The sequence below is a fragment of the Theobroma cacao genome, chromosome 6 (genome assembly GCF_000208745.1).
Source record: "Theobroma cacao cultivar B97-61/B2 chromosome 6, Criollo_cocoa_genome_V2, whole genome shotgun sequence".
Lineage (NCBI taxonomy): Eukaryota > Viridiplantae > Streptophyta > Magnoliopsida > Malvales > Malvaceae > Theobroma > Theobroma cacao.
Window position 1 is genome coordinate 23,716,201 of NC_030855.1, and position 12,915 is coordinate 23,729,115.

Consider the following 12,915-nt stretch of genomic DNA (forward strand, 5'->3'; position numbering starts at 1 on the left):
CATCAGTAAGAAAAGGGAAAAATATAAAAAGAGAGTTTCATTTAGATTCATATGACACTGTTAAAGTGTTTGGACTGACTGTTACACTGTAATTTTCACTTTGGCATCACCGAAAGCAACAACTGGGGTAACCATATCCACAAATCCATCATGAGCATACTATTTCTTGTCATTTGCCAAGAGAAACTATGGGACTCACTCACAACATGACAACTCAGATTTGAATTGGCCAAAAGAAAATCAAAGAGGTAGCAAAAGGCTACCCCTAATTATGTGTACTTGCTAGTATGTTCAATCCTTTTTATAGTTTTTAATAAAGGAACATTATAGTAATTATATATCCCCATAAAAAGTCACATGTCTGCCACAAGGCAGACCACATACACTCCTTCCCATGAGTACCATATTTTTCTTTGTCCTGGTAACCATTGATAATTGAGATTATCCCCATCTCCCTAGAGACATCTTTGTTATTCATCAGGAAAACTAGATTGAAAAAAGTTTGAATCATTGATAGAAATAAAATCTATGTACTAGTTAAAAGAGCAATCCATTGATTATTCAATTACTAATCTATTCCATTTATGACTATTATTTATTGTTCACCCAAAGCAACACACTAAACAAAATGCCATTACAATAAGAAGCTAGGGGAAACTTGTAAGTAGCTGGTAACACATAAAGAAGAACAATGGAAAAGAGTGGGAGAGCAAAGCAGTGATGAGATTCCAGTTCTAGTAACATTTGGGTTCGAAAGCAAATGGCCCAACGCTGTAGAGAATGAATGGGAGCTTGTTTGCAATAAATGGCTTCTCAGGCTTCAAGGTGGCGCCCTGCAACCCGTTGTTGAGATTTGATGGCTTGCTACATGAAGCCAACGGTGATGATACTAGGGAGACTGTGCATTTGTGGGCTCCAAAGCTGGTGATGGACTTTGGTGCTTCCAGGAAGAAATAGCCGTTCTTGTCAGTCTTGGCTTGGACCACTTGCTTGTATTTGGTATTCTTGCATGTTAGCTTTACAATGGCACCTGCCAAAACCAATGCCAAGTTGCTCAGTGAGAAAGTAATCGAGTATAGGGTAATTTTTCTCGGTCCAACGGATAAAAGCAAAATTGTTGTGTTTACAACCTAGGGTGCCAAAAGAATGCATGCCAGCCATTGATGCTACGTACACTTAGAAGTATGAGCTATTGTTGAAAAAAGGTAAAGTTTTGCTGCTTTTAACCCATAAAACGCCAAGCTGTTGATGTTAGTCAGACTTGGAAGTTGGAACCAAAAGACAAGCTTTTCTCTCTCATAACTCAAAATTCAAAATGCAAGTTTTTCATTCAAACAAAATGAATATAAAAAAAAATGAAAGTCACGTCAGGAATCATAGCATCTCTAAATGCAAAAATAATTATGTACAACCATGCCTCATTCTAACATTGTTTACTTGTAGACAAGGGAGAAAGGCATGCTAAACCAAAATGATATTATCCCATAAAATAAAAAGACTGTAGCTCATGATTCTCAATGCAAATGAATAAAACCCCTGAAGTACTCTTCTTTCAGTGAATATAAGGTTTTGTTTAAAAGAAACTTTGCTTAGATATTTTTAGCAATATCAAAATAGGTTTGGGACTGACCAAAGATAGGTTTAGCTCCCAAGAGGGTGTCAACTCCAGCGTACTTGCATGACTTGCAATAAACAACGCCCTGAACTGCCACGAGACTCCTTGAAGGCTTTGGGTAAGTGGGTGGCTTAGCCGGAGGATGAGATGGTGGGTATGTTGGAGGGTGAACTGGTGGCTTAGTCGGGGGATGAGTTGGTGGCTTAGTTGGAGGCTTCACTGGAGGGTAAACCGGGGGCTTAGTTGGGGGCTGAGTTGGTGGCTTAGTTGGAGGGTGAACTGGTGGCTTGGGTGGGTAAGTTGGTGGTTGAACTGGTGGCTTGGGTGGAGCGTAAGTTGGCGGCTTGGTTGGTGGTTGAACTGGTGGCTTGGGCGGAGCGTAAGTTGGCGGCTTGGTTGGTGGCTTGGGTGGTGGATAAACTGGTGCAGGAGTCGGGGCTTTAGGTGGGTGGCTTGGCGGCTTAGTGGGTGGAGGGGTGGGTGGATGAGGATGGGGGTGGGGGTGAGGGTGGTGGTGGTGGTGGTGATGACTTGGTGGGGGACTAGGTGCCATCACAGGAGAAATAGGTTGGTGAGATCCTTCATGGTAATGAGGAGGCAAAGCCTCAGGCAAAATTTGACCAGACACTCTGAAGCTGCTCACTAAGAGCAGTGAAAGCTGCAGAAGCAAAACAGCTTTAGCTGCTGCTGCAAACCCCATGTTTTTGCTTAAGCTGTATACAAAGAAAGATGGTGAAGCTGGGGTGCTCTAGGCAGGGAATTTATAGTGGTTAAGCCGTGATTCTCTGCGGTTTTTATTGATGAAATCATGTTTTATAATGGCGTGGGGTAGGGTTGTAGGCTACTATACACTATTCAGAAAAAGAGACAAAAAAAGAAAAAAGTATTTTTTTTCTTTTTTTTCTTTAGTTTATTCAAGTCTTTGAAAATAGGGTTCATATCTTTAAATGCATTACACCAAATTGGAACATTATTTTTTGCTTTTATGGCGCAGAGGTTCTTCACATGCAGAGAGAGAGAGAGAGAGATTTGAACTAAAGAATGCTAAAAAATAAAGGGAATTTTGCCCATGCTGCAAGGCAATGTAGAAGTTTCCAAGGAGTTGGATTCAAGAGGGGTATTAAAATGAAAAAAAAGTTAATACCTTGGTTTTGGGCAATCATAGACTTCCATAAAGTGGGAAAAAAGATTGAACATGGGCGCAAGAAAAATGTGAAGGGTAAAATGGTGGGGAATCCCAGCTCTCATCCATGAGAATTTTGTACGTTGCTAAGGGTTTTTTGAAGATTTTCAACCCTGTGAATATCATCAACTCCTTGTGACGATAAAAACAGACATGCAGATGCAAACAAACCTTTGGGCCCATACCCCTCAACGGTCCTTGTTCCCTCTGATCAGGGTCATATACTTTTTGGAAAGACACGTTGCCCAAAAAGAGAAAAAAAAAAAAGTATGAAATGTGTTTTTTTTTTTCTCTTTTTTTCCAAGACATTTTGTTAGTGGAGATACCATTTAATCCAAATGTCCTTTTTGAACTTAACCCACACCGACAAATTCTTTACTTTCAATCATTCTAATTACTTTGGCAAAATCAATCCCAAGCTGTCTTAGGAAAACATGAGAAATGTAACTACTCATAACAAAAATTCCTATTTATAAATTTTTTAAAAAAATTTCATTTACTTTTTATAAAATTGAAATATTCCTCTATATATATTTTTTAAAGTGCTTGACGTAACAATTTTTTTTTGCTCAATTCAGTGATGTATTTATCACCATGGATCACCTTGCCTGTATCTCTTACAATTTAATTTTTATCTCTGCTCTAGATGTATTTAATTTATATCTCTTACAATGGGGCAACCAAACAACATTTATTAAGATGATATGTAACCTTTCTCATTAACTGAGATCAAATTGCATCCTCTTTATGAAACACTTTGGCCGATTAAAGAAGAATCAAATATAAATTTAAAAAACAAAAAAGCAAGAAGAATCAATCATGTCTCACCTCTTCCCAAGCCCCACTGCCCAGTTAAAGCATAGGTATTACTTCTTTAACTGTATTTTTTTCCCTCCTGACACTGGTTACAAGGTCTTTCAAAGACATTGAATAATAATTACCAAATATTCAAATGAAATAAACGATTAGACTCTAAGCTTCTTTCACTATGCCCTTTTCCAAAGGTAACCAGGTGGAGATAACATGGCTAATCACTTCAATTCCTGAATGCATTCAACTTATCAAATTGCATTCTCCGAATAGGAATTTGACCCTAAGAGCCTATACCCAAGTTAATTTGTTTAATGGACCCAAATTCTTGGATCAAACGATAATCAAATTGTCGATGGAGGTGGAAGCAAGCTGGTTCTTGTGTGAAACCACGACACCCATGTGATTTTCTACTCACAACTTACAAGGGAATAAATATATATACATATATTAGTTGTCATTCTTGCAAACTGGTCTACTTAGAACAATGTATAATTCTATAGATCAATCATCAAATTACTTGTCAAACTACAAAAATGTATACAGTCGTACAAATTTTTTTTTTTTGGGGATTTGAGCAAGTTGATCTCGTCTGGCTCTTCTTTCATTCGTACATTATCAACCTTGAAAGCAATGTTGCATACCCATCACACTTGGTTTCTGGCTAGTTATTAACTTATTATCACCCTATGACTCATCTGATTAATTGATGTTATTGTTCACACAGATTTAGGCATAGTAAATTCTGGGTCGAGATCCTAAAATTTTTGAATATCACATGCCTGAATAAATTTATACAGCTCTTATCAGCTTGGAAGAAGGAGAAAGAATTCCACTTGGATGAAAACCACAAGTCAACCTGCATATGATTATGATGCAAGGCTCAAATCACCATTTTATATGTATACAAAAGGAATAAACCTTGGGCCAGAAAACCAGCCTTAATAGTTTATTTAGTTTTACAGAATAGAGAAGAGATAAGAGTCTATTTAAGTGCAGATCCTTGCCAGCTTAGTTGGAGATATTTGAGTTAAACTCCACCTGCATTGACCTGATAATATTACAAATTAAACTAGGTATTAATATTTGATTCTTTGCCCTGCAAGATGCATTGAATGCTGACCAGCTAGTTGTCTCCTTCAAGTAGTCTGTCGGTGAATTCCGATGGTGCAAGCAAGGCTGCTTCTGGTGTATGTGTAATGTAAGATTAGGGACTTGTCGGTGGACTTCCACAATTCTTGAATAATTACATAAATTGTACTCTGAAGCATTACCACTACTGGTCAAATAGAAAAAAGTATTTCTGCTAATGTTTTTACCATTAGATATTTGAATTAACAATATGTTCAATGTATAACAGAAAGTTGAGGTTTAAGATTTGGTCAAGGGAGACAAGCAAGGCGTCAACTATCAACTACCCTTTGGCTAAAATGGGTAGCTTTAGTTTGCAGGTTTCAAGAGCTATTTACTCTGTTTTCAGAGTTTGATGTCTTCAATTCATTCTGATATATGTTGAAGCAAGTGTTTCAGTCCATAACTAGCAAAACAATAAGAAATACCAGATGTGACTCTGACTATACTCCTTTCCTTTTAGTGAACCAAAAGCCCTTTTAGTCTTTAGCAAGCTGGAGTATGACCTTATAAATAATGGTAATGGAGTTAGGAGATTGCCTTTATAAAGAATTTTGGTCCCCTTCATTACTTTTAGAAACAAAATGCCTAAGCTTATTACGCATGGAAAGTAAGTGCCGAACACCAATCTCCTTAGTTCTAAAGTTTTAATTGACAACGGTTTCAGCAGCAACTTAAAGCAAACGTTATGGATGATCTTCATGACAAGGGGAAAGAATTCCTACAAAAAGGTCCGGCTAGACTCCATTCCCAAGTGGCAGACAACAACGATGAGAACCTTAGCCGCAGCAACGTCCCATTCTTACTTCTTACCACTCTCTGTCCTCTGTTGTATGATTTTATCCCATAATTCACTAAATTTTAGGTTAATATATGGATGTGAAAGCTTCTTCCTCAGTAATGAAAAATTTTTGCCCCCGCGATCCCACTATCATTTTCAATAATTGAGGTCCCATACATGTGTACAACAGTATGCCCAGATTCCATTTCCCATTCCTGATAATCGACTCATAAGATTGGACCAGATTTCATGATTACTAAAGCACGCTCCAGTGTTTGATTACTATGAACCACTTTTCGGATTCTGCCGCTTTTGATTGGATTTGGGCCCACAATTCTATACATTGATTTCTCATTCCTTCCCCTGCCCGATGGCCTACAGTCTTGCAGATTTCCACCAAATCAGCCTTCTTGGCCTTTTCTTCTTTTCCTTTGCCTCCCCTTCCAAATATGGGCCAAACTTTACAAAGTTCAGAAATTATGGCTAACTCAAAGACCCACATGGTGGGAGGGGGGCAATAGTTTTCACTCATGCCCACGGTTTATTGGAATTAAAATTTGATTAAGGAACAACGTTTCCTCAGTGCGAAAGGTAAAACCTTTAGATAATTGACTTAAAATCGATTACCAGCTGATATGTTTTCATCCATTTTCTATGCGAAGAGTAATGGTGATTAGTAAAAGCTAGAGCAAGTGTAGCTTGAATGAATTGGATTTCATGAATGAATGATCAAAGTAAAACCCAAGACATCAGAAGCTTCGACTAGATGAGTGTCACAAGATATGCTGGCGTTAAAGCTTTAACAAGTCTCACCAAGCGCTAGCTAGACCCTGATAGGAAGGAAAAATTTAGTAAATTCTGGAAAAATTTAGTAAGGAAAAATAGTTTGTAGAGGAAAATAGTTTCTGAAGAAGCAAAAAACATATACCCTCAGTACCACATTTCCAGACTCGCATGAAACCATCGGAACATGCTTACTAATTAGGTTCACTCAGTTTCAAAAGGCAAGTTATAAATACTCTTACAAAATCTCTCCGCACATAATGCTAAGTCAACATGCGGATCAAACAAGGAAACATAAATACTTTATGGACTATTCTTTGAGCTTCAAATCTGGCTTGCTGTAGACATTAGTGCGGATCGTAATTCTCCATAAATACCAGAATTTGGATAAGCAATCACCAATAAGCTGTAGCAATCAACACTAAAACATCAGACAAGTCCAACGTAGCATGCAATCAAGATAAAGAATCAACACAACATAGCAACAGAAATATGCCAATGAAGAGATGATCCAGAAAACTAATGACTGCTTCAGTAAATCAAGCAACTAATATAATTCTTATCGAAATTTGCATGGCCATACAAGGTCTTTGACAACAGACCAGTACATCAAGCTTTTTCCAATCAATCTTCCACTCCAAAGATTAAACCTATAACCACAGATAAAATAAGTTTCAAAGGATTTCAAGTTCAATAAAAAGTTCTATAAAAAATCGCTAAACAATCATCACCTCCTTTCTTTTCTCCATTTATGAGCATTAAGAAAATAGATGAAAAATTTGAACATCATTAAGGCAATTTATGATAGAACCATAAACCAAGTTAAACGTTCACAGAATTTGCTGAACTCAGAATGATTTCAGTTAATTATCCATAATAAAAAACTAAAAAGATAAAAATAATAAATGCTTGTGCAGAACTCATATAACAATATTTGACAGATACTTGACTTCAGTAGATTCTCAGCATGTGAGACAGTATGCAAATAATTGGATCATACTAGTTGAAACATGGCAAACATTAATAAATGAACAAGGGAGATTAAAATAGCATATCATCGCATGAGAAAGGTACACCATAAGGACATAATGCATAAGCAAATATGAGTAAATAGCCTAAAGAACCATTACCTTTAATTTTGTGTCTCAATATCTTTATCGTCAACATCATTTGTAGTGCCATTTGCCTCCCCACCTTCAGCATCCTCAGTTGGTGGCTGAACTTGTTCGTCTTCTGGCAAAGGTTCCTCCACATAATCATTCTCAAAAGCATCAGCTGGAACCTCATAAATCCTCACCTGAGGCTTAGATGGATCCTTCACGAGCACATATTTCCCCTCATTCAATTTCATACACAAGTCCACAATAGACTTCACAATGCCCCACATATTCGCAGTGTTCAGATTAATTTGTGCAGCAAAATCTCTTGGCTTATACCCAACAACAGCCAATATCACATGGTTAAAATGATCCCTAGGATGCACCCTTGAAACATAGCCCAATTTCATTAAATCAGCACTGGCTAAAAGAGCTTGAGCAGTCCATTTAGCCAACTTATTCGCATTATTCTTCAATTCAGTAGCCAAAACTGCACCCCTCTGAGTCTCCAACTTCTGCCTCCAATCAACACCCGAATACTTGGGATCAAACTCGTTAAGTGCATTCAAAGTAAGAAAAGACTTCTGCTTATTAACCTCAACAACACTCTGAACCTCACAACGTGCAACCAAATACATATCATTATCAAGCTTCCACCTTCTATACCTATAGGCCACGGAAGCCACCTCATCACCTTCGTTGGCAAATGGGTTCGGCTCATCAAAACTCACCTTATTCCCATCCCTAACCAAAACCTGCTGCGAAAAATTCTGATTTATATAAGCTGCTTCAACACTCAATGAATACGCAGAGTTAATATCATCTTTAGCTTCAGGCAATGGCTCCTGAGAAGTCTCGTGAACTGACAACAAATCTAATTGAGAACCATCTCGCTTATCGAAAAATAACTTATTCCCAACACGTTGAATTACAATATCCCATGAATAAACTGACCTCGGTGCACACATTAAGGTTGCCAGAATCGTATCGGTAGCAAAAACAGTTGCTTTATCCTCATTGGCCAATCTTCGGATCACCGGATCGTCAGTTGTAGTGACTTTAAAGAAGTTTCTGTTCTTGAACCTTTCGAGCCTCCGTTCGTTCTTCGGGGTGATTCGATCAAAGGACCGATCGTAATACTCTAATGCGCCACAGAGGAGTAAATCTTCGGGTTCGGGAACGGAAAAGGATAATTTGGAGAATGTCGAGAAAGGGATTTGATCGAGCATGTTCCATTCCGGTTGGATATCGACTGAAGATTTGAAAATCGCGGCTTCGCGACGTGGCTGGTTCTGATTGGACCGGTTGAGATTGTAAAGACGGTCGCGGCGGGCTCGCTCTTTCTCGGCCTCTCTTTTTCGGGCCTCGACTTCTTCGTCTCGTCGTTGAGGGAGCTGGGGTCGGTGTTGGTTGAAACGCCACTTAGGGCCGAATTTGGGCCGAGGAGGAGGCTTGGCGTCTACTAGACGGAAGGAGGAATCGTCGTCCGGGTTCGCGAGAGGGAAGGCGTCGAGGTCGAGGGAGAAATCGAAAGGCGCGTCGGAGGAATTGGCTCCGCCGGGTTTTGCAGAGGAAGGCCGGTTGGATGGGTTGGCGTTCGAGGAAGGGAAAGAGCGGGTGAAGTCGGCGATTCGGCCAAGCTTTTCGGAGCGGGAGAAAGGAGCGAAGGGAACGTGGAGAGGCAGAGTGGTGGTAGTTGGGGCAGTGGTGACGGAGTCGGGTGGGCCCCAGCCGTCTGGGTTAAAAGGGACTGCGCCTACTTCAAAACCTCCTACCATTGTTGATGGATCTCCGGATTTCGCTGCAGCAGAGTAAGAGAGCTGATGGATGGTACCAGTAAAGAGGGTTTTGGGTTGGGGAAGGAGGAAAAGAAAACCCTAGACTGAAAGGCGTTTATAGTGTGTTAAATGACGTGTTTACCCTCGATGTTTGGGCTTTTTGTTGCGCTCGTGATCGTGAACCGTTGGCTGGAAAATTTGGGCCTCTTTGAGCCCATTTACTCTTATATTGGGCTTCTGGTATCATTCCTTTTCCTCTTTGGTATACAACCCATTGCTACAATTGTTAGTGCTCACATTGGGCCTAATCTGGGCTTATTTGGGCTTTCCTGGCATTTTTCGTCTTTTCAGAATGATAAGATTAAGACCTTCCCCACTCATAAAAATTTGGGCTTGTCGTTGTCAGATCCAAAACTAATCACCAGAAGGGTTTTCAGCACTCTATTTTTGACAGAAATACAATAAAGTTACTTGTTTGTGAGACCCTTTTTGACTCTACATGGGTTGGATTTCCTTCATAAGTAATTTCATAGTTTATTGAAACATTTAAGTTATGTATAATCAAATTTACGTAATTTACAATTATAACGTGAATATTTTCGATTTATGAGTTAATAGCAATTTCATATTTCAACTCACATGTTTATTAATTAGTAATCCATTGATAATAAATAAAATCAACAAGTTTCGAATCTATACTCTTATATATATATATATATAAATAATTGAAAATAAAAAATTTGAATGTAGGATGAACACACCAAATAAAAACATGAATATATGTAAAACGTCATTGCATTCAGTTTTTACAAGGTGGAACTTGGGATTTTAACCCATAAACAATGCATGATACGAGGGACAAGGCATGTCCCAATTATTACCGTCCCTGTCAAATTAGTAGGGAACGTCTTTAAGTAGTAGCAATGAGACAAAACATGCAGGAGGGAACACGGAATTGATTTCAGGGACTCCACCTGGTTTCTCGTATCCCTTTCTTTTTTCTTTCGTTTCATCATAAATTTGTCCTCCTGTCTGAACCATTAATAATTTCTACCAAATTTAAACCATGTGTTTAGGGGCACGAGTACATGACATCGACGTCAAAAACCATCCAAAAAGGTAGGGTTGGATGAGTGGAGGACTTGTGCTTTTCGCTGTAATGTAGGTTTTCAAAACCAATAATGTAATCAGTTTTGTTGGGGAATAAAGAAGAGGCAGGTGGCAGCAACTGCTTGGTCGAGAGCCGGGTCAGAAAAAATCTGTATTCATCAGCTCCCAGTATCCATATCATCTTCAAGATTTCTTAGTTGTCTCTTATATATGTCGGACATTTCATTCATGTTCATCCCTTTAAAGTCTAAATAAATTATAACTAGTACGAACTCACCACTAAAACAGTAATGATGGAATAAAAATTAAGAGCTCTTAATTTTTATTCTACATTTACATAATTTGATATTTTATTGTGTTATTTCGATCTCATGTAATGTTTGAAAGGAAATGAAATGAAATGATATATATGCTTGTACGTAGGATCGAAAGGAGAGAGAAGTAAGAGAAATTGTGTTATTTGATGTTTTATATTTTGGGGTGAGAGATTATTTGTTATATTTTTTTTCTTTTTTGGTTAAAACCGACAGTGAAATGAGATATTTTATATAATAAAGTGAATTTCACAAATACAATTAAATCACCGTGAAAACCTATAAATGGTAATATTTTCTGCATGTTCCAAAATAAGGAACCAGCTATACACAAAATGAAAAGGTTTCTTCCTATCCTTTCTTATCCTTATAGCAATTTATAAATTCTCCACTTCTCCCCTAGTTTGCCGGTGATCTAAACATGCTAATTACTAACTGAGATGCAAGAAAAGAAAGCTTGCAAACGTCATTCGTCTTTCGTCAGCCAAATTGTGAAAGAATTGCTTTCACATACACGCTACATAATACACATGTATATATTCCCGACTTGCTAAAAGCCTTCTCCCTAATTATAACAAAAATGCTTCCATAATTGACTTCTCATCCCTTCGTGACAACACCATGTTCTTTACATTACCATTGACTTTGCAAAGAACCAAGTAAGTTTCACAGAAAAATCCGCCACTATGTAATGCATGCATTACACACTTTCCTTAGGTGGGAAAGCCTCAATTTGTATTACAGGTCTTCCCCACAGTTACAGGGTCAAATATTGCGACTTCCTCAGTTCAAACTAGCATGGTTTTGGTTGGACAGGACAAAGTGATTTCGTTTTCAACATAAATAAATAGAAACTAGTTAGCAAATAAAGCATCTGGCCTGTCTTTTGAAATGTCGATTTATCAAAGCATAATGACCAATTCATAAGTAATTCATATGTGAATAAAGATTATATGTAGGGTAATCCAAATCTAACAAATATTGATTCCTTCCAACCAGTCAGAACTAAACAAAAGTAACATCATTTCTGAGCTAGCAAGAAGAAGTTTGTCATATATATCAAATATAGAGCCATTATTCACCATAATCCTATCTAAACTAGAATCAACAATGCATAAAAGCTGTAAACTTTGTTTAATCCTAGTTTAACTAGGTTATAGTGGCAGTTTGCTTTATTGAATTTGAGAGGTAATTTGATGGGGTATGTACAGATATGAAAAAGCTTGGGAATTGAAAACATCATAGCAATAGATCTGGTGTTGCCAAGCAGCATTATTTAATATACTACTAATTAGCAAGCGGCAATGGCGCCTCATGTTTCATATCCCTTGAGGTTTCTGACAAACGTTTTACTAACAATCAAACAGAAGATAGAGTAATTCAGATTATTTACTCCGTTAGAGCATCACTGATCATGCATCAGCAATATCATTGACGAACTTCTGTAGTCTCTCAGATATCCTGGCTGCAGCTCCATAATCTGGTGCATAAGACACCGCAACCTACAAAAGTTTTTAAGCCAAGAATTTCTGAACAAATCCTAAAATAAAAGATTATTCCTGACTATTACGATTCCTCATCACATCACAAGAAAAAGGGTAATGAAAGTGAAAGCATATGCCTACCGTAAGATGTATAGTATGGAAAACAGTATCGTCAACAACAGAGAAACTGGCATTAACGATCTCGGCTCCTTCTTCATGAAGAATACGAATTGTCTCATTGAAGATGAACTGACTACTCGAGCAAGTTGTTAACCCAATCACCAAAGAAGAACCCATTTCTTGAATCATGATTTGAGGAGATCTCGGCCCACTGCTCCTGCTTGTATTCATCGACCTTTCTACTCCTAGTAAGCTGTCTTTCCTTTCCTTCATTCTCTCCAAGTTTGTCTGTAACCTTTTTATATAGTTTGCAGCTTCACCTAGTTGATCAGGCAGTGATGTTGATTCCTGCAAAACTCCATAGAATCGAAATTTAGCAAATATTTGTGCACATTTTGGAGTGAGTGTGAAAAAAGAGAGGGACAGAGAGAGAGATAAACCCTAGAGTTGTGATGGGGTATGAGAGAATTGAGTTTGGAATAGAGAGCTTTCATTTGATTTCTCCTGTTTCTCTCGATGAGTTTTCTATCTGTTCTTGAGGAATTAGGGTTGTGCTCCATATCAGTAATCCTTTGGGAAGCAAAGCTGCAGCTTGCAAGCTCTTAGACCAAGTTAGCAAACGTTGCCCAACAGGGATAATGTGACTACTCCTTTGTTTGTTAAAGCCTTAAAGGTTCCCTTACCAGTAATGAAAGCCAAAGGCACAAAA

General features: G+C 38.2%; 3 protein-coding genes across 5 annotated transcripts; all 3 read right to left on the reverse strand.

Annotated features, from left to right (window-relative positions):
* LOC18596830 (non-classical arabinogalactan protein 31) lies at positions 532-2,364 on the reverse strand. Its single transcript, XM_007025533.2, has 2 exons — positions 1,631-2,364; positions 532-1,030 (listed from the first exon to the last, which is right to left on the reverse strand). Exons 1-2 carry the CDS (start codon positions 2,313-2,315, stop codon positions 735-737), a joined length of 981 nt encoding a protein of 326 aa, XP_007025595.1. The 5' UTR covers positions 2,316-2,364; the 3' UTR covers positions 532-734.
* LOC18596831 (eukaryotic translation initiation factor 3 subunit D) lies at positions 6,406-9,279 on the reverse strand. Of its 3 annotated transcripts, none has more exons than XR_001928494.1 (3): positions 7,434-9,279; positions 6,906-6,953; positions 6,406-6,709 (listed from the first exon to the last, which is right to left on the reverse strand). XR_001928494.1 is itself a non-coding variant. In XM_007025536.2 (2 exons), exon 1 carries the CDS (start codon positions 9,176-9,178, stop codon positions 7,436-7,438), a length of 1,743 nt encoding a protein of 580 aa, XP_007025598.2. In that variant the 5' UTR covers positions 9,179-9,278; the 3' UTR covers positions 6,406-6,709; positions 7,434-7,435. The 3 variants fall into 3 exon arrangements, 1 of the variants encoding a protein (XP_007025598.2); XR_001928493.1 differs by having other exon boundaries at positions 6,887-6,953; XM_007025536.2 differs by lacking the exon at positions 6,906-6,953 and having other exon boundaries at positions 7,434-9,278.
* LOC18596834 (transcription factor bHLH36) lies at positions 11,624-12,915 on the reverse strand. The gene is made up of 3 exons (XM_018123274.1): positions 12,647-12,915; positions 12,228-12,554; positions 11,624-12,104 (listed from the first exon to the last, which is right to left on the reverse strand). Exons 1-3 carry the CDS (start codon positions 12,764-12,766, stop codon positions 12,015-12,017), a joined length of 537 nt encoding a protein of 178 aa, XP_017978763.1. The 5' UTR covers positions 12,767-12,915; the 3' UTR covers positions 11,624-12,014.